General features: G+C 43.3%; 1 protein-coding gene across 2 annotated transcripts; it reads left to right on the top strand.

Moving 5' to 3' along the window:
* The first annotated feature begins 271 nt into the window (after nucleotides 1-271).
* On the top strand, nucleotides 272-18,978 carry MLANA (melan-A). Of its 2 annotated transcripts, none has more exons than XM_081942507.1 (6): nucleotides 272-295; nucleotides 9,946-9,996; nucleotides 12,390-12,484; nucleotides 14,209-14,305; nucleotides 15,816-15,920; nucleotides 18,666-18,978. In XM_081942507.1, exons 1-6 carry the CDS (start codon nucleotides 293-295, stop codon nucleotides 18,732-18,734), a joined length of 420 nt encoding a protein of 139 aa, XP_081798633.1. In that variant the 5' UTR covers nucleotides 272-292; the 3' UTR covers nucleotides 18,735-18,978. The 2 variants fall into 2 exon arrangements, with proteins under 2 accessions (XP_081798633.1, XP_081798634.1); XM_081942508.1 differs by lacking the exon at nucleotides 272-295 and adding an exon at nucleotides 8,384-8,458.
* Nucleotides 18,979-20,178: the final 1,200 nt, after the last annotated feature.

A 20,178-nucleotide genomic window follows, 5' to 3' on the forward strand; every position in this document is an offset into this window, starting at 1 on the left:
GGGACAGCGGCAGCGCATCTCCCTTTTCCGTTCTCTTTACTTCCTCTTTTCCTCTGCCTTGGCGCTGCTTTCTACTCCCCGTATAGTGTAAATTAATTATTTTTGAATGGTGTATGAAACTCCAGAAAACAGGCCTAGGAGATAAAACACTTTTTACACGACATTCAAAAGAGCAACAGAAAAGAAGTTTCCCGACAGAACAATTAATCAGTGGAACAACTTGCCTCCAAAAGTTGTGGCTGCTCCAACACGGGAAGTTTTTAAGAAGAGATTGGACAACCATTTGTCTGAAATGGTATAGGGCTGTGAGGGCGAACCTATGGCACGCCTGTTCCTTTTTGTGTTTCTGGCACACATGCACGCATGATGATCAGCTGGCCTTAGTACACGCATCAGTGCCGGAAACTGGAAGAGCTGGTCTGTTTTCTGGCAAGTGCATGTATGCTGGCCATGTCAGGGGAAGATATTTCACCCTGAACTAAATGAGGTCTTAGACCGCGGCTTTTCCAAACAGGCATATCTTCAATGAGCGAAAAATAAAATAAAATCCCGGAAACATGTTCTAATTAAAAAACAAACTTTAATACAAAAATAATAAAATAGAAAATAAAACAAATCTATCTAATTGTTACATTTTGGCAAGAAACAGTTCGTCTCCCAGCTTCCTGGCAGACGGACAAAGATCAAAAGGGAAGAAGTCTCTGGAATGTGTGATGTATATAAACATGTTAAGCATGCGCAATAAATCATTGTCAGATAAGGCTTATGACCTGCGCAGTAACTCTTTCAGTTCAGCTATTTAGTTCAGTTTGGCTAGCAAACAAATTAACGCAGTGACAGGCCAGCTGATCATCGCCTGCATGCATATCAGTAACTAAAAGACTAGCTGGCTAGCACGCATGCGCGCGCCAGAAACCAAGAGTTCATTTTCCAGCACGCCTCCTGGTCAGCCTCTCTTCTGGGTTGTGGCCCCAATGAGCGTGTGCGTGATCACCTTTTGCAACCTTCTGACAAGCAAAGTCAATGGGGGAGCCAGATTCATTTAACAACCGTGTTACTAACTTAACAACTGCAGTGATTCACTTAACAAATATAGCAAGAAAAATTGTAAAATGGGGACAAAACTCAACAAATTTCCCATTTAGCGGCATAAATTCTGGGCTCAATTGTGGTAGTAAGTCGAGGACAATCTGTATTGAAGCCGTTCTACAGTATAAAAAAAAAGATTCTTAGACATTAAATATTTATTAAATATTTATTTTTCAGTAAACAAGTTATCAGTCTTTTTTTTCTAATAGTTTCATGGATGATGTACTCACATCTCCAATACTAGATATAAAATGGTTGATTCTTCCTGGTATGGTAAAAGCTGCCAGACACTAACAATGATGTATGTTAAATATCAAAAGAATTTCCATTTCCTTTTTTAGAATTAAAAGGGAATGTATTCTTAAAAAATTGAGGAGAGGCTGCAAGGGGATCTTTTGCAGGAACGCTGGTGCTCTTAGCCATCCCAGGAATCCCTCCTTTTGATCTTAGTGTAACTTACCTCAGAGTAGGCATGGAGAGAATTGCCTTGTTAATTGTCTTCAACCTAAGATCAGGTTGAATAATTCAATATTATGCTCCCTCTTATGAAGTGGTCAATTTGGTTGACTTTAGTGATTTCTCACTGCACCTAAGAAAAGCAGAACACTGACATTTAGAATCTTAAATTCTCTGAATGTTAAATCAGCCCCTGGCAAGATACAAACGTATTAGTTATATTGTCACATGGGTTATTTGTGACTATGTGCTGTTAACATTGACAAAGAACTATTTATGTATACATAAACCATATCTGGTCCACATTTCTTTTATGAGAGTTGTGAAACAGAAAATATAAATATAATATAAATATAAATTTGAATTTATTAGCCGCTCCCTTTCCAGGCAGGACTCGGGGCGGCGTACAATGGGCATATAGAACATAGAAACATGTGTACAAACACATAAACATACAAAAATACAGAGACACACATGCACGGAGGAGGTAACCAATTACAACATTTAGACAGTTAAAATCCCCATTAAAATACCCCAATTATAAAAGACCCAATGTACAATTAAAATTTAAAATTTAAAAAGACAGTCAGGAGGAGTGAGAAAAATTACGGTTGAGCCAGGCCAGATAATTGAAAGAGGTGGGTCTTCAGTTGTACACGGAAGGAGCGGAGGTCGGAAGTAATCCTGATGTCACGGGGGAGGTCATTCCACAGGGCTGGGCCCATCACAGAGAAGGCTCTGCTCCTGGGTGTCGCCCCCCGACACTGTTTGGCGGACGGCACCCGGAGAAGTCCCTCTCTGTGTGAGCGAATTGGTCGCAGGGATGTGTGGGGCAGGATGCGATCCTGCATGTAACTAGGCCCTGTGCCATGAAGCGCTTTAAAGATCATAATCAAAACCTTGAAACGCACTCGGTAGACCACAGGAAGCCAGTGCAGCTCGCGCAGGAGAGGTGTTACAGGGGAGTATCTAGTCCTCCCCATAATCACCCGCGCGGCCGCGTTCTGGACCAACTGCAGTCTCCGAGTGCATCTCAAGGGAAGCCCCATGTAGAGAGCATTGCAGTAGTCCAGGCGAGACGTCACTAGCGCATGGGTGACTGTGCGTAGGGCATCCCGGTCCAATAAGGGGCGCAATTGGCGCATCAGGCGGACCTGATGGAACGCCCCCCTTGCCACGGCTGTTACATGGTCATCCATGGACAGCCGGGCATCTAGGAGGACGCCCAAATTGCGCACCTGTTCCATGGGGGCTAGTTGCACGCCCCCGATGGCCAGAGATGGAAGCACCTGGTTGAACCGGGAGGCCGGAAGCCACAGCCACTCCGTCTTGGAAGGGTTGAGTTTTAGTCGGTTGCCATCCATCCAGACCCGTACGGCCTCCAAACACCGGGACATCATTTCGACGGCCTCATTGGGGTGGTTCGGGGTGGAAATGTATAGCTGAGTATCATCAGCATACAGATGATATCCCACCCCAAAACCACGGATGATCTCGCCCAGCGGTTTCATGTATGTGTTGAACAGGAGAGGCGAGAGCACCGATCCCTGTGGCACTCCACATGTGAGTGGCCTCCGGGTCGATCTCTGTTCCCCTGCCAACACACGTTGCGTCCGGTCAGAGAGGTAGGAGCCAAACCACCGTAAAACGGTGCCCCTGACTCCCAACCCCTCTAGCCGGTGCAACAGGATACCATGGTCGATGGTATCGAACGCCGCCGAGAGATCTAATAGGACCAGGATAGAGGAACAACCCCTATCTCTGGCCCTCCAGAGATCATCAACCAATGCGACCAAGGCCGTCTCGGTGCTGTGCCCGGGACGGAAGCCGGACTGGCGCGGGTCTAGATAATCATTTTCCTCCAGGTGACATGGGAACTGCTGTACCACCACACTCTCTACAACCTTCGCTAAGAAAGGAAGGTTGGAGACTGGACGATAATTGACTAGGTCCATTGGGTCCAGGGAAGGCTTCTTGAGCAGGGGCCTCACCACCGCCTCTTTCAAGGCAGCCGGTAGAGACCCCTCACCCAACGAGGCGTTCACTAGGCCCAGGAGCCAGTCGCGCGTAACCTCCCAGGATGCCAGTACAAGCCAGGAGGGACACGGGTCCAATAAACATGTGGTGGGTCGCAGACGTCCACGCAACCTGTCCAAATCCTCGATGGCAACCGAGTCAAACTCCTCCCAAAGCGGTCCCTCAAGACTCGCCACGGGCGTCTCTACTGAACCACTGAAAGGGGCCCATCCCATCCGGATTTGAGCGACTTTGTCCTGTAGATATTTCCCAAACTCCTCTGCTCTGCCCTGTAAAGGGGCTTCCCGCGGTCTCTCAAACAAGAGGGAGCGAGTCACCCGAAACAGGGCGGCAGGGCGGTTATCTGCGGACGCAATAAGAGCGGCGCAATGTTGACGTTTGGCCGCTCTTAATGCCACGAGGTACGTCCTCAAATAGGCTCGTGCCTGTGCTCGGTCGAATTCGGAACGGGAGGATCTCCAACGACTCTCTAGGCGTCTCTTGTGGCGTTTCATCACCCTTAGCTCCTCGGTAAACCAAGGGGCCAGGGTGGTTCGTCGCCGCGAGAGAGGCCGCAAAGGCGCCACCCGGTCTAGGGCCCCGGTAGTCGCACTATTCCATGCGTCTACCAGGTCCTCCACTTGGGGGCGGGTCAGGTCCACAGGAGGTGGCCCAAGCTCCGTCTGGAACCTATCTGGTTCCATCAGGCGCTTGGGGCGGAACCATCTAATACCTTCCAGTTCCGCCTCCTCGCGGCGGGGGGTAGCACCAGGGAAGTCCAGCCGGAGAAGTGAGTGATCCGACCATGACAGGGGAATAATGGTAGGATCCCCTATTCCCAGATCACTCATCCACTGGCCAGAGACAAAGACAAGGTCCAGCGTGTGGCCTCCCTCGTGAGTGCTTTCAACAGTACCATAAAACACTACCCAATGAGGAAATTCATTTTTGAACATTAATGCCAACTCCCAGAGCTCATACTAAAAGTTCAGAAACTGAACATGATACCAATCGGCCAATCAGTTGTTCAAAACCTTTGTGCTTTCATCTTATGTATGATTATCTGTGCAAAGAGACGATATAACTGCCCGGAGTCACTTCAACAGCAAGGGGCAGCAGTTAAATTGAATTAATTAATAATTTATAATTCTATGTTATAGAGCAGTGGTATCAAACTGGTGGCCCGTGGGCCAGATGTGCCATGCGCAAGCCACGCCCACCCCAGTCTGCGAAGAGAAAAAACATCGCAAAATGTCACGTGATGGCAATGTGACACTGCAAGTTTGACACCCGGGTTATAGAGAAATGTCTGTAATTCAGTTGAACTTACTCCCATGTAGAAGTGGACAGAAGTGGAGTCTTGCAACTTAAATGTATTTGTTTGTTTTGCATCCTATCTTTAATTTAGGAGTCAAAAGTGGCACAACTAGGGGTCTCTTCACCTATTTTCCATACAACAGCCCCTCTTCAAGATAGGTTGTTCTATCCACCTAGAATGAAGTCCAATACATTCAGGAATCCTGGATCCTCTGCTTTATGGCTGCTATTTGTAATCTGCTATAAGTAGCTGATACAAAGAGAATACTGTCAGATCACAGAACATAATTGTTTCTGTCCATCCACTGGTCAGTCCCAGTTGGAGTACAGTGTCCAGTTCTGAACGCCACAGTTCAAAACAGACAGTGACAAGTTGGTTATAAAGATTGTAAGAGGCCTGGAAATGAAGCCTTGTGAGGAATTGGATATGTATAATTTAGGGAAGAGACAGCTGAGGGGAGATACAGAAGCAGTCTTCAAATATCTGAAAGTTGGTCATGTGGAAAAATGAGTTGATATACCCTAAAGCAGGGGTTCTCAACCTTTTTTTGTTCATAGCTCCCTCATTTACCTCTGAAACCACCCCTTTAGAGTCCCTGTTAGCCAGGGAAGGGTACTTTATGGTTTTCCCTGTTTATGAACCTAAACTGTATCTTAAAAAAGACTGTGCCCCTCTAGAAATATAGCCCATCTTGAGAATCATTGCCCTAAAGCAGTGGTGGGCAACCTTTTTTTTCAACTGAGCCAAATCTCGCCAAAACCACGATTGAAATTTATTTTGAGAGCCACATTTTTAAAACCGAAAATACATAGGATGGTACACTGTTTTTAGTTTCAATAAACTCTGGCATTTGAAGCACGCAAGTCTTAAAGCTGTCAAGTTACAAGATCCTTGCACCCCTAACCCTTTAGAAAAAAAAACCCAGGGTCTTCAAACCTGACAGCTTGAAAACTTGTGGACTTCAACTCCCAGAATTCCTCCTCCAGTCATGTTGGCTCAGGAACTCTGGCATTGAAGCATGCAAGTCTTAAAGCTGTCAAGTTACAAGATCCTTGCATCCCTAACCCTTTAGAAAAAAAAAACCCAGGGTCTTCAAACCTGACAGCTTGAAAACTTGTGGACTTCAACTCCCAGAATTCCTCCTCCAGTCATGTTGCGGCGACGTCATCTGCGTGGATCCATCTTCGGCTTTTTTCACAGGGGGCAGGGCTGCTGCTGAAGATGCCGACGAGCCCCTGCCGCCACCAGAACAACAGCTGCCTCCTCCTCCTCCTCCAACAGCATCACTACATTTGGAGTGAAGCCGCCAAAGCTCCCGCTGGCGCCCCCCTCCACTCGGAGCACCGCGTTACCCCTGCTGCCTTCTCCGCCGCCGCCATGCTTTTGAGAAGCCATGAGGCTTTTTTTCCCTGCTCCTGCCCCCCCCGCCGCCTTCCTACTGGCTCCCGCGGCCTCATGGCTCCTCAAAAGCACAGCAGAGGAGGAGGGGGCAGGGGTAACGCGGGGCCCAACTCAGGTGCTCCGAACGGAGGGGGAGGCGCCGCTGCCATAGGCGGGGGCGCCGGCGGGAGCTTTGGCGGCTTCACCTCTGCCGCAGCGTCGGGTGCTGTTAGAGGAGGAGGAGGCAGCAGCAGATATTCTGGTAGCGGCAGGGGCTTTACTTTAGCTGCACCGCCGGGCGCAAGCAGCTAGGATTGGCCACCCACAAAGGACCTCCTCCCCGGGCTTGCTTTCCTGGCGTCAGTCGCCCTGTGCTCACCAAAACAAGTCCGGGAAGGTCCTTTGCGGGCGGCCAGTTCTAGCAGCCGCGCACCTTAGAGGGAACAGTGGGAGGGAGGGGAGCGGGCGCCCGGCACACAGAAGAGCCGTATTAAAATGTGTAAAGAGCCGCATGTGGCTCGCGAGCCGCGGCTTGCCGACCACTGCCCTAAAGCAATGGTGGGCAACCTTTTTTTTCAACTGAGCCAAATCTCGCCAAAACCACGATTGAAATTTATTTTGAGAGCCACATTTTTAAAACCGAAAATACATAGGATGGTACACTGTTTTTAGTTTCAATAAACTCTGGCATTTGAAGCACGCAAGTCTTAAAGCTGTCAAGTTACAAGATCCTTGCATCCATAACCCTTTAGGAAAAAAACCCCAAGGGGTCTTCAAACCTGATAGCTTTAAGACTTGTGGACTTCAACTCCCAGAATTGCTCCTCCAGTCATGTTGGCTCAGAAACTCTGGCATTGAAGCGTGCAAGTCTTAAAGCTGTCAAGTTGCAAGACCCTTGCACCCCCAACCCTTTAGAAAAAAAAACCCAGGGTCTTCAAACCTGACAGCTTGAAGACTTGTGGACTTCAACTCCCAGAATTCTGAGAATTGAAGTCCACCAAGGGCATCAATCATATTAGCCCAGGGATCTGCAAAATTGGCTCTTAAGACTGGTGGACTTCAAGTCCCAGAATTCTGAGAATTGAAGTCCACCAAGGGCATCAATCATATTAGCCCAGGGATCTGCAAAATTGGCTCTTAAGACTGGTGGACTTCAACTCCCAGAATTCTGAGAATTGAAGTCCACCAGTCTTAAAACAGCCAACTTTGCAGACCTCTGTGTTAGCCCAAAGCCTGGCGCTGGGCGGGCCTTGCTCCCCCATTGGTGGAGCCCCAAGAAGCGTGGAGGGAGAAAAAGAAACGGAGGCCAAGGAGCTTCCCCACCCTCCCAGCAAAAATCTAACCGGGGAGCCGGGCGGGCAGTAGCAAATTAGCCGATCACGCCACGTGGACACGCGGCGTGATCGGCTAATTTGCTACTGCCCGCCCGGCTCCCCAGTTAGATTTTTGCTGGGAGGGGGCGGGGGGGAAGCTCCTTAGCCTCCGTTTCTTTTTCTGCCTCCTCGCTTCTCTTCCCCGCCCGACTTCAGGATCCTCCCTAATCATTGTGGGTCGAAAAGAAAAAAGGGAAAGGTGCGCTTATTTTGAAGTGCCCGAGAGGAGGGAGGGGAACGGGCGCCCGGCACACAGAAGAGCCGCATTAAAATGTGTAAAGAGCCACATGTGGCTCGCGAGCTACGGCTTGCCGACCACTGCCCTAAAGTAATGGTTCCCCGACCTTTGCAGCTTGGCAGGCTAGCTGGGAGGGAGGGGGGAACCGGCCCAGGGAACCGGGCCACATAAGTGATGGGCTGGTGGAAGTGGGCTGTGGCATTGGGGACCCTAAAAAATCAGAACCAATAGATTAAAACAACAAGAAAGCAAGTTTAGGCTACTTGCAACCATATTATAGGATCAAAACAACCTTCTTCAGATTGTTTTCTCTAGATATCTTAGGAATTTATCTCCCAAAATGCCCAGACAGATAATCTGGAGAGCATTAGATTAAGGAAGATGATTTAGTATTAAGTTGTTTAAACTAGTGGGGGAGAAGCTAGACTGAGGAATAAAAGCCATTTTATAGCTAAATCATGCCAATTACAGTGATCAAAAGCTGCATTGCCAGGAATTCACTCGTGATAGTCATGAGGGTTAGCTAATCCTAAGAAAAAATGAGAAAACCTTTCATAGCTCAGCCAGACCCTGGATGTATAGGAACTGGTAAGACTCCGAATTTTTGTTTGCTAGGTTTTATATTAAATTTCAGCTCGATAAGATTCCTTATTTCTGAAAAATACATTTGATGCAATTGATGATTATTTTACTTCAGTGCATAATTTGCTACTTTGCTTTTAAACAATACCACACTTTTGGTTTTAGATTATTGTGAAATCAGATTTTAGTGTTTTAAAACTTAGTATTAAAACTAACATTTTATGTACCCATAAATCGACAGTCATCAAAACTAATGAATTTTTATGGTGCTTTAGTTTGTTGCTGCTTTTTAATTGTGTGATTTTTGTTTGAAAGAAACTTAAATGAATGAATGCTGTTTTGATTCTGATCTTGCAGAATGTTAGCCTGTTTACTGCCTTTAATTGGATTTACATCGCATAATTGTGGCTAACCCAAACTGTGTATATATTTTTCTAAGGCTGAAGTCATACAAATTAGATTAAACCATTCAGCTTGATTTGGTATGGATGATTAATTTTGGGGGGGTATTTATATAAATGACAACAAAACAAATCCATTAAAAAGTTTGAGACATTAGAGAAAGTATATCTTAACAAAGCTCATTACCACTCCTTGATTACAGGATATATACAAAATGAAATAAGTGTGTTTTTATTCAAGCTATGGATTTTTTCCATGTTCCTTCATTGTACGGAAGTTCCTCCTATATCTCCACATCTGCTCAAGCCACTTTCTGGATCAGATTTAAAGAGTATACAGAACATGCAAAAAGAGATAAATAGGTTCTGTTGAGAGATACTTGTAGCATGGACATTTAATTTTGTCTATATGTATTTTATTTCCCTATACCAGTGCTTCTCAAATAGTGGGGCGGGCCCCCCAGGGGGGGCGCGAGGCTCCGTAAAGGGGGGCTCAGCTCAAATTATTTTATATATTTTTGTTTTGCAGGTTAAAGTTTTTTTTAATATTGTGTTCCTTTAAATCCTGTGCTCCTTTAAATCTTTTCTGCTACAGTTAATAAAGCTATTCTTTGTTGTAAATTGATCCACATTTCTTTCTTTTTTTATTCTCTTATGCGTTAATAAGGATACAGTGTTATGCAGAGGTGTACTTATAACAATTTTATAGACAAATGATACTATTTACAGTTGCGCGGGGGGCGCGAAATGTTTTCTTCTTCCTAGGGGGGGCATGACAGAAAATAATTGAGAAGCACTGCCCTATACAGACACACTTGTTCGACTCCACATTAAATACATTGTGTGATATGGTTGTAAAAACATTAGTCTGGTGCACTTACCCCAGGGTTATCAAAAGCTATATCAGATAAAACCAAGATCTGAAATCCTTTTAAATGTTATAACGAGAACCATATTTCTACAGTTTATAAATAAAAGGGGTTTTACATTCAGATACCATTGTAAATTGGATAATCTGCTCTTGACAGCAAAATTTAATTGCAAAATCTAACCTGGAGTCCTGTTTTTGTATTTCTGATACTGATTGGAAAGTATTTGTCCAGGAAGCTTGAATTGATTGGCAGCTGCTCTCCAGCTTTTTCCGTAAGTAAAGGCCCTTCATAGTATTTCATTTTTAATTGAATTGTTGCATCAGTGGGCAGATCATATGTTCTAAGTATCACCTCTTTGAAATATGTAAACAGAATCAATCATTCATTGCATGATCAAGCTAATCATCACATGAACTTTTTTTAAAAAATGAAAATAGCCTTCGGGGCAGAATCAAATTAGCATTCTCTAAATAAGACAGTACTTTTTCCAAAGCACAAAGGCCATGTTTATAAAGACTCTGCACAAGCTCTAACAAGCACTTCAGAAAGCACCCAGCAGAGACAATGGGAGGAGATGTTTCTGTGAAAGCGGAGTGCCTCATTTCTCTTAAGGCCCAAGACAAAATTACCATGGAGAGCTATTCTCAGCAACTGGAAATGAGGAGGAATAAAAGCCTGAAGTAGCTGACAGAAATCAGAATCATAGGGCTGGAAGAGACCTTGGAGATCTTCTAGACCCGTGATGGCGAACCTATGGCACGTGTGCCACAAGTGGCATGCGGAGCCATTTGTCAGGCACGCGAAACGCTGCCCTGTCAGCTGGCCAGCGTGCATGCGCGCGCTGGCCAGCTGAGTTCACTTTTTTAAAAGCTATTTTTTCGCCTTCCCCAGGCTCCAGAGGCTTTATAGGAGCCTGGGGAGGGCGAAAACCGCCTCCCCCGCCCCCCCGGAGGCTTCAGGGACCATCCCTGAAGCCTTTGGAACGCTTGAAACCACCCTCCGAGCAAACCGGAAGTGACTTCCGGTTTGCTCGGAGGGTCGTTTTAAACGTTCCGAAGGCTTCAGGGACGGTCCGAGGCTTCCCTGATGCCTTCGGAGCGCTTAAAACGACCCTCCGAGCAACCCGGAAGTTACTTCCGGTTTGCTCGGAGGGTGGTTTTAAGCGCTCCGAAGGCTTCAGGGACCGTCCGAGGCTTCCCTGATGCCTTCGGAGTGTTTAAAACGACCCTCCGAGCAACCTGGAAGTCACTTCCGGTTTGCTCGGAGGGTGGTTTTAAGCGCTCCGAAGGCTTCAGGGAAGCCTCTGGACAGTCCCTGAAGCCTCCAGAGGGCCTCCGGGGGGTCGGGGGAGGCTCTTTTTGCCCTCCCCAGGCTCCTATAAAGCCCCTGGAGCCTGGGGAGGGCAAAAAAAACATGTAAAAATGGGGGGGGTCGCGCGTTTTGCGTGCATGCGCACTGGGGGGGTCACGCATTGCATTATGGGCGTGGCACGCCCGCACTCGACCCCCCTGCGCTCCCCCCACTTGTGGCACACGAGCCAAAAAAGGTTCGCCATCACTGTTCTAGACTAACCAAGACAGGAGTCCCACTCCTTACCACAGCACCAACAGAGGTGGTATTCAGCAGGTTCTGCCCAGTTTGGAGAACCGGTAGTGGAAATTTTGAGTAGTTTGGAGAACCGGTAAATACCATCTCTGACTTGGCCCTGTCCTCATCTATTCTCTGCCTCCCGAGTCCCAGTTGATCGGGAGGAAATGGGAATTTTGCAGTAATCTTCCTCTGGAGTGGGGAGGGATTGGAGATTTTACAGTAATCTTCCCCTGGAGTGGGGTGAAAATGGAGATTTTACAGTATCCTTTCCCTGCCACGCACACCAAGCCATGCCCACCAAGCCATGCCATGCCCTGCCCACCAAGCGACGCCCACAGAACCGGTAGTAAAAAAATTTGAATCCCACCACTAAGCACCAACCACAACATTGATAAAGCCTGCTGGATCATAACCCTAATAAAACCTTGTTGGTGGAAAGGAAGAAAATACCATATTTTTCAGAGTATAAGGTGCACCTTTTTCCCCCCCAAAAAGAGAGTGAAAATCTGGGTATGTCTTATACACTGAATAAAGCATTTTTGGCCTCCCGAAACCATGCCCTCTTTGCAAAAATGGCCATTCATAGCCTTTAGGAGGCTTCCAGAGTGCTCCTGGGGGCTGGGGAGGGCAAAAATGAGTGAAAAATGGGCCATTTTCTGCTCGTTTTTGCCCCCACAGCCCCCAGGAGCACTCTATAAGCCTCCTAAAGGCTATGCATGCATTTTTTTTTACAAAAACGGGCCCCTTTTTCATGAAAAATGGGCCAATTTTGAGAGGTCTGCAGAGTGCACAAACTTTTTTTTTTAATTTGCCTCTTCAAAATCTTGGTGCGTCTTATACTCCGAAAAATATGGTCGTACTTCAAAACAGAAACATCTAAAGAGACTTTTAGATTTCCTCAGCAGGTTGGGGATGAGAACATAGCATAATGATGCTTGTGCTATACTATAGTTACAACAAAACACCTTTCATGCTGCTGAAAAGTAAGACTATATTTTTGCATTTCATTTCAAAAATCTCTTGGGAATATATTATACAGACCAGGCATTGCTCTATTTGTTTTTTTTTTTTTAGGTGAGACCTGAACAAAGCAAGATGCCTAGGGGACAGCATTACCTAGATGACAACTTTGTTAGGGGGAAGGGATATACTTCTCTTTCTGCAGAAGAGTAAGCATTTTGGGACAATTAAAAAAGAATTCAATGTGAAATATATGCTTTTCATTTGCGGAAAGGGCAACAGATGTGAGTGCTTTTCTTCTTTGTCCTATATTGACTCCCTGGTACTACATATGGTTCACTTATGGAATTGCAGAGGCATGTAACAATCCACTTTGCTATCTACTTTGTTGTGGAATTGAAAATATATAGCAAAATTTATGCTAGATTGTACTATGAATTAACTATGGGTAAGCCACTTACCCAGCATTTCAGTACCAGGAAATTCAAGTTTTATCCATGTTTGTTCAGGATTACAGGCTGTTTTATAGTGGTTAATTATACAGAGTAAGGAAGATGAGCCTGAGAGAAATATGGGATCTAAAGAAAAAACATATTTTAAATCCACAACAGCATTAGTAAGTGACTGAGATAGCACTTCCCTAATTCACAAAAGTATAAGAAAGGAGAGGAGATGCAGCAAAAAATCAGATTTGCAAGATCCTCAATAAAAGCAGTTTCATCCTTCTTGATTTCTTGGTTTGGGCTACCAAGTCACTGGCAGACATTTACTGATTTTTTAAAATAATTGCTAAATAATTCTATTTCATAAAATAAATTGGCATGTATGCCATTGATATACCCCCTCATTGGCAAATTACAGCATATACAACAAAAATACAATAACTGAATATAAGATATTATAATAGATTATATGATACAGTGCAATAAACTAACATGATAGTCTGACCAAGGCCAGAATCTCCTGGACACAGGCAGAGTTTCCCTCCACACCTTTTCACACACCTTTTCACACCTTTCTGTAGAGTTATAGAGACAGATTAATAGAGATATTACAGCTGGACGAATTTCAGTCGGTGGTGGCCTCAGCATCCAGTCTCTACCTTTGAAGGACAAAACATGGAATTAACACCAGAGGTGGTATTCAGCAGGGTCTGACCAGTTCTGGAGAACAGGTAGTAGAAACTTTGAGTAGTTCGGAGAACCAGTAAATACCACCGCTGACTGGCCCCGCCCCCATCTCTTCTCTGCCTTCTGAGTCCCAGCTGATTGGGAGGAAATGGGGATTTTGCGGTAACCTTCCCCTGGAGTGGGGAAGGAATGGAGATTTTACAGTATCCTTCCCCTGCCACGCCCACCAAGCCACGCCCACAGAACCGGTAGTAAAAATGTTTGAATCCCACCACTGATTAACACCCCCCCCAACTCTAGTCAAGCTGATATATTGGAACATGAAATAACATGAATAAATCTATGACAAATGGTAATTTGTAATTAAGATTACGTTTGTAACCCTTAACTACAATTTAACCCATGGTTGGTATTTGAATGTTGCACTAGTCCTAACTACATAATGTCTCAGCATGTCATATAAGCACTGACATGAATTTCACATTGATAGAGAACCTCCAAATACTGAACCAATTGCAGTAATCAAAAGTCCATCTTCATTCCTTTGTTCCTAACTGATCATGAGTTTCTAGCATACAGTTTTTCATAGATAAATGAAATTTCTCTGAAATCATTTGAATATTAATACATTCCTTATAAAACTATGCATTTATTAATAACAACTGTTATTTTATGTCCATTGAAATAATAAAGCTATCTTTTGTAAAGTTTGAAGTCACTTTTTCTCTGCATGTACCTTCGAAATGTAGAATAGTCATTCCAGATCCTTAGCAGTAATTAGATCAATGTGTCTTTTTCAACAGGGCTACAGGTATTGGAATTCTAATAGTTGTACTTGCAGTTTTACTGATTCTTGGCTGTTGGTGTTGTAAAAGGCACAGTGGTTATACAAGGCTTTTGGTAAGAATAAACTGCCTTCTTATTGGATTATTAATTAGACCCACCTCTTTGAACATTGTTTAATTTTTACAAAATATGCTAAACTCAAGTCTGCATAGAACCCATACCGTATGATTCAGGTGTTGTTCCTTTTTCCTTTGTACATACAAATATTCTGTAATGAATCATTGCCAAAGGAAATACACTCTGGTCTGGAGCTGTTTAAGAATCCTTTTGTAATTACATTCAGACAATATGCTTAACTGGGTCAGCCACAATCTTGTTCGGTGACCCAGTTAAGCACAATCGTGTTCAAAGTTTTGTTATTTATTTTTATCAATTTAAGTGGCTCTGTTGTTACATCTTCAAATCCCCCAAACTTTAACCTTAAACTGTTTACTATTGACCTCACCTCATTTCTAAGAGATCTTTAAGAGGCGTTGCATAAGCGCAATATCGTGCCTACCATCCCTGTCCTACTGTCCCCATTTATTCATACCCATTTCATTCATACTCATGTTTATTCTTATACCTATTATCTTGTAAACGATTGACAAATCAACTAAATAAATAAATAAAATAAATAAGTGGCTGTCCATCTCACCAATGTGACTCTGGGCAGCCAACAGGAATTAAAACACTTGGAAATGCAATGTGTGTGTATAAAAAAAACTAACTAATCGAAGGGATTCCCCAATGCATCCTTCACCAATAGTGTGAAACTGACTCTCCCAGTCTCTTGCAGGGAAAATAACCAGGTCTTCAAGGCTTTCTGAAAGAGGAATAGTGTTGGAGTCAGCCAACTCTCAAGGCAGTATGATACTCTAGACTGCAGATCCAACTATTATTTGGGTCCATTATATGACAGTCCCCCAAAAATAGATATGGAGCCTGCTCCTCTGGTCAACCTGATGTAATTGACAGAGATTATGTGAATAAGGCAGTCTCTCATATGGCTGGCCCCATGCCATGTAGAAATTTGTGAGTACAGTAATAAGTACTTTGTACAGTACTTATACTGTACAAGTACTTTGGACAGTAATAAGTACAGTCATTTGAATTATACCTGGAAGCAAATTGGAAGCCAGTGTCTGGGATGGTGCAACAAATTAGATTCAAATTTGATTTAATTAAGAATATGTTGAAAGAATGGTTACAATATATTTAATAAATTCTTGTTGCTGTAATATGAAAAAATTATGGTTTGCTGGCAAATTTGGATGGCTCTCTGAGAGCTGCATCCAAATTTTAAAGAGATCTGAAGCACAGGCCTTCAGGTTGGGAACATTTGATCCACAGTATGGGCACAAATTCAGCTATGAGTTGAGTTACTCAATAGCCATGGGAAAGTTAATCATTTTGCATTAACATAATTAGAATGTATTATCTCTTCTTGCTGAAAAGTCTTTCTAATGTTGCAGTGTTTTCCTCCTTGCATTTCAAGATCCCTTTCGTATCTCCTTTTCTTTCATTTGCTAAATTTCCTTTCTGTTATGCTGAACTCTTTCTAATATTGATCTTTGTGCCAAAGAGTAAGAATTTTGGATTGGCCTCTCTGACCACCTCAGAAGGCAGAAGCTCCCTCAGTGACTCCAAATTGCCCTTGCGGGAATACACCAGCAGCTATAGTCATGTGGTAAGATGATTGCTTATCATTACTTTCGATAAATACTTCAGGAGAGTACAATTTACCAGTGTTTCTCAAACTTGGCGACTTTAAGTCCTGTAGACTTCAACTCCCAGAATTCCCCAGCCAGCTATGCTGGCTGGGGGATTCTGGGAGTTGAAGTCCACAGGACTTAAAGTCGCCAAGTTTGAGAAACACTGATTTAGACAGTCAGTTTAAAAAGAGTTAGGAGAGATATGTGTCCTAAAATAAATGAGAATGGGCTGGATATAGATTGGATAAAATAATACTAAAATTAAAAATGAAGTAAAAATTATGTCTGCATTCATTGCTCCTAGCAGGCAATGCATACTATATACCCGTGTTTTCTTTCCTTATTTTCCTTTGGACAAAATAAGCACTAGGGCTTATTTGGGGGGGTGTTCAATGTACAGGAAGCCCACCTTTTCTGTTTACTCGTGGCCGCAACGGAGGCCAAATGACACACCGGTGCCATGGCCACGAGGTGAGGTTGGGGTGGAGATGCCCCACACCCTACTTACCTCAGGGCCCCCACATCCAGGCCATTCATGCCCCAACACATGCCTCGCCTTGGGGCCGCGGCCACAGCACACCCTCAGCCTCCTGCTCCATTGCGGCCATGAGCAAGTAGGACCACATGGGCTCCTGCTGCATGTGGCTGCCAGTGCTGCTGCCATGAGGCAGGTGTTGGGGCATGGATGACCTGGCTGTGGGGGCTCTGAGGTAAATCAGTGTGGGGCATGGGAGCAGGCCCACCCTCCCAACTTGCCTTGTGGCCGTGGCACTGCGAGTAACCAGATGGAATGGGTGAAAAGCCGGCTGCGCAGGCTCTTAAGTAGGGCTTATTTTGGGGGAAGGACTTATATTAGGTGCACACATAAAACATGTTAGGGCTTATTTTCAGGATATGGCTTATTTTCAGGGAAACGAGTATGCAGAAAGCTTGTGCAAAATTGACATCCAGCCCCTTCAGGCTTACATTTTACTTATAAACATATTTCCATTTTTATTGAATATATTCAGCATTGTCGATTATCCAATGGTGATCAGAATATTACACTTATTTACCTGTTAGTAAACTACTTGCAAATTTGTACTGCAGCGTAATTTCATCTGACTCTGATGAACTATGGAGCAGTTATTTTCCCTCATGTTGTGACTGTGCCTTTGGGTTTTGGCTTAGGGAAAAATAGTCCTGGAAAGCCAAACACTGCTCTGTACACACAAATGTTCTCTTTTGCCTTTTTGGGACTTGACAGAAAGAAAGAATGTTTGGGGAAGCAGATCCTCCAGGGTTGTCTTTTTAGAATATTCACACATGGTTATCTTCTACATTCCCAGTGGTTTGAGGACAAGGGAAAGAGAAAGACGGGATAGGAAAAAGAAATAGATTTATCTAAGTAGCCAAAAATTAAAAATGAGTTAAATGAGACATCCTTGTATTGTCAGTCAAAATATATAAACACTATACTGTACATTTTGATTGACAATACAAGGATGTCTGACTTAACTACTTTTTAGTTTTGGCTACTTAGCCAAATTGTTTAATTTACAAGAAATTGTAGTAAAACTTTGAATTCTAATTCAACTACGCTGTTTTAATTCATGTTGTTACTAAATTCATTTTTGAAATTCCTTTTCTTAAGCTGCCACCTTGAGGTCAGTGACAAGATAGTCTGGGCATCTGAAATATTACAGTGATTTCTGGGCTTCTGTCCTTTTTGATGTCAATTATATCCAATTACTTTATTATTTTCTCTATTTTATCCAGTTTGTCTAATGGAAAAATTAGACGACTAGGTGCTCCAAAAGATATAGATTTGGCAGGTCTCTATGATTGTATCATAGTGGCATTCTGTTGCTTGGTAACTGGTTTATGTTTCTTTTATACAACCAGAGGTCTACTATCCAAGGTCCATGAAAAGGAAAAGTCATTGCCCAAGAATGGACTGTTAACTATATCGATGATAAATATGAATGGTTTAATGAGGGACTTGTGGCAACTAGTGACCTCTACTATTGGTCTATTCCGTAGAACAACAGTCCCCAACCTTTTTGGCTTGGTGGCCTGGTGGAGGAGTGAGGGGAGATGGTTCTGTGTGAGCGAATATTCATGCACAGAATTCCATTTGTGCAAGGGGCCAGTGTGCGCGTCCATCACACAACTGGAGCACCCACAAGCAGCCTGCTGCTTCTGCAAGTGGAGCTGCATGCAAACGCACATGCACACCTGCTGCATGTGTGCGCCCAGTTGCAAACAGGCCACAGCCTGGTAATGGGGAATGATCCGGGGGTTGAGGACCCCTGATGTAAAAGATTATTATTTTTGGGAATATATTTCTTTTAAATTAAAGGTTGAATATTGAGTATTGAAATCTTTCTCTTAAACACTTGGTTATATCTTAGATGAACAGAGAAGCATAATTTTATATTGGAACCCAACCAACAGTACACACACACACACACACACACACTTCCAGCTACCATCCAGTACACAAACTATTTCTTACAATGAATGCTTACAACAATTGATGAATACGAATCATGAAATATATGCAATAATATATTACTTGCATAACTCCTTAACATATTAATTATAAAAAGTAGTGCAGTTCTGGAAATTGTTAATGGTGGAGGATTATTCTTCGGAAATATTTTCATATTAGCACTGGGAATTTTGAAATTTTACTTTTCTTTGCATATTATTAACTTACTCAACTTTCATTGATACAGGTGCCAGATGCCCCACCAGCTTATGATAAGAGCTCCAGCAGCCTGTTACCACCACCATATGCACCATAAACAGGAGGAATTACTTAAGTGCTTGCTTACTTCAAGTAATTTCTAGAAGCATCTGGGAGAGAAAACGCAAGCTAATATGAATATTTTCAGAAATACTTGCTTAAGAAAATGTAACTGTCCTCTTTTGCATGAAATGCTTAAGATGTTGAAGCTATAGCCTATGTATCTTCATTTTATATATCTTCATTCAATATAAGAGGAATGCTATTTCATTTATATATATATATATATAATAAATATTACAAAAAACCAAAAACCAGTCTTCTTGGAATCCTTGACAATACTAACAAAAAGGGCACCGCAAAGGTGCTTTTTCAAGAGGCACCTGGACTGCTTTGTTTTTCTTTGAAGACGTTTTGCTTCTCATCCAAATGTGCACATACTCACTTTCAGGATATGGTTGTAGTCCTTTAGGATGAAAAAACCTTTAACGATCCTTACATTTTGTTCTCAGAATATGTCTTCCTGCTTGCCTTTTTCCTTTGGTAGTCCTTGACTTACGACCATAATTGAGCCCAACATTTCTGTTGTTAAGACATTTGTTAACTGAATTTTGCTCCATTTTGCGATCTTTCCTGCTTCAGTTGTTATGTGAATCCCTGCCAGCTGATAAGTTAGTTCCCTGGTTGTTAAGTGAATCTGGCTTCCCCATTGACTTTGCTTGTCAGGAGGTCGCAAAAGGGGATCATACGACCTTGGGACATAGCAATGGTCATAAATATGAACCAGTTGCCAAGCCTATGAATTTTGAGCACATGATCATGGGAAGGCTGCAACGGTCATAACTATGAAAAATGATCATGTCACTTGTCAATGATTTTGTAACTTTGAAGGGTCACTAAATTAATTGTTGTAAGTCGAGGACTACCTGTACTGAGACAAAAAAAAAAAGCTAGAACAGCTTTGGAGTGGGAGTTAAGTAATTAACTATCAACATTCTACTCTTTTAAAACTCTACTCAGAATAATTCACAACAAAATATTGATATATTCCCAAAATAAAATGGAAAACAAACAATTCAATTATTAATATGAAAGAAATAGCACAATTCATCAGGTCATCAGCCGGCTGGATCTGGCCCCTGGGCCTTGAGTTTGACACCCCTGCCTTATGGAATCAGCCAAGTCTACTATATATAAAACTGCATATGAATCTGAGATATTATATTCTAAGGTTCACTCCATGTCCTCTCTGGTGGGAAAGTCTAAATCCCAGATCTTTGTAAAAAGGACACTTTTAAAGATTTTTTTTATATTGCTAGCTATGGCATTATGAGAATATATTAATATGTAATCCTAAAAGCAGCATTAAATAATTTTAATGAGAGGAATGTTTGAGAGTTATGTACTAGGATAGTTCTGTGTTAACCACAGTGCTCCTATTTCTGATCCAAGAGGAAATCCTAATTTTGAAATCTGGGAGTAAATTTCAGATTAAGAGTGCT

This window comes from Natrix helvetica, assembly GCF_964273705.1.
Source record: "Natrix helvetica genome assembly, chromosome: 2".
Classification (NCBI taxonomy): domain Eukaryota; kingdom Metazoa; phylum Chordata; class Lepidosauria; order Squamata; family Natricidae; genus Natrix; species Natrix helvetica.

Coding starts and splice junctions, on each gene's coding strand:
- MLANA (XM_081942507.1), top strand. Junction 9,997..12,389: donor GCTGCTCTCCAGCTTTTTCC/GTAAGTAAAGGC, acceptor TTTTTTTTTTAG/GTGAGACCTGAACAAAGCAA. Junction 14,306..15,815: donor GTGGTTATACAAGGCTTTTG/GTAAGAATAAAC, acceptor TTTGTGCCAAAG/AGTAAGAATTTTGGATTGGC.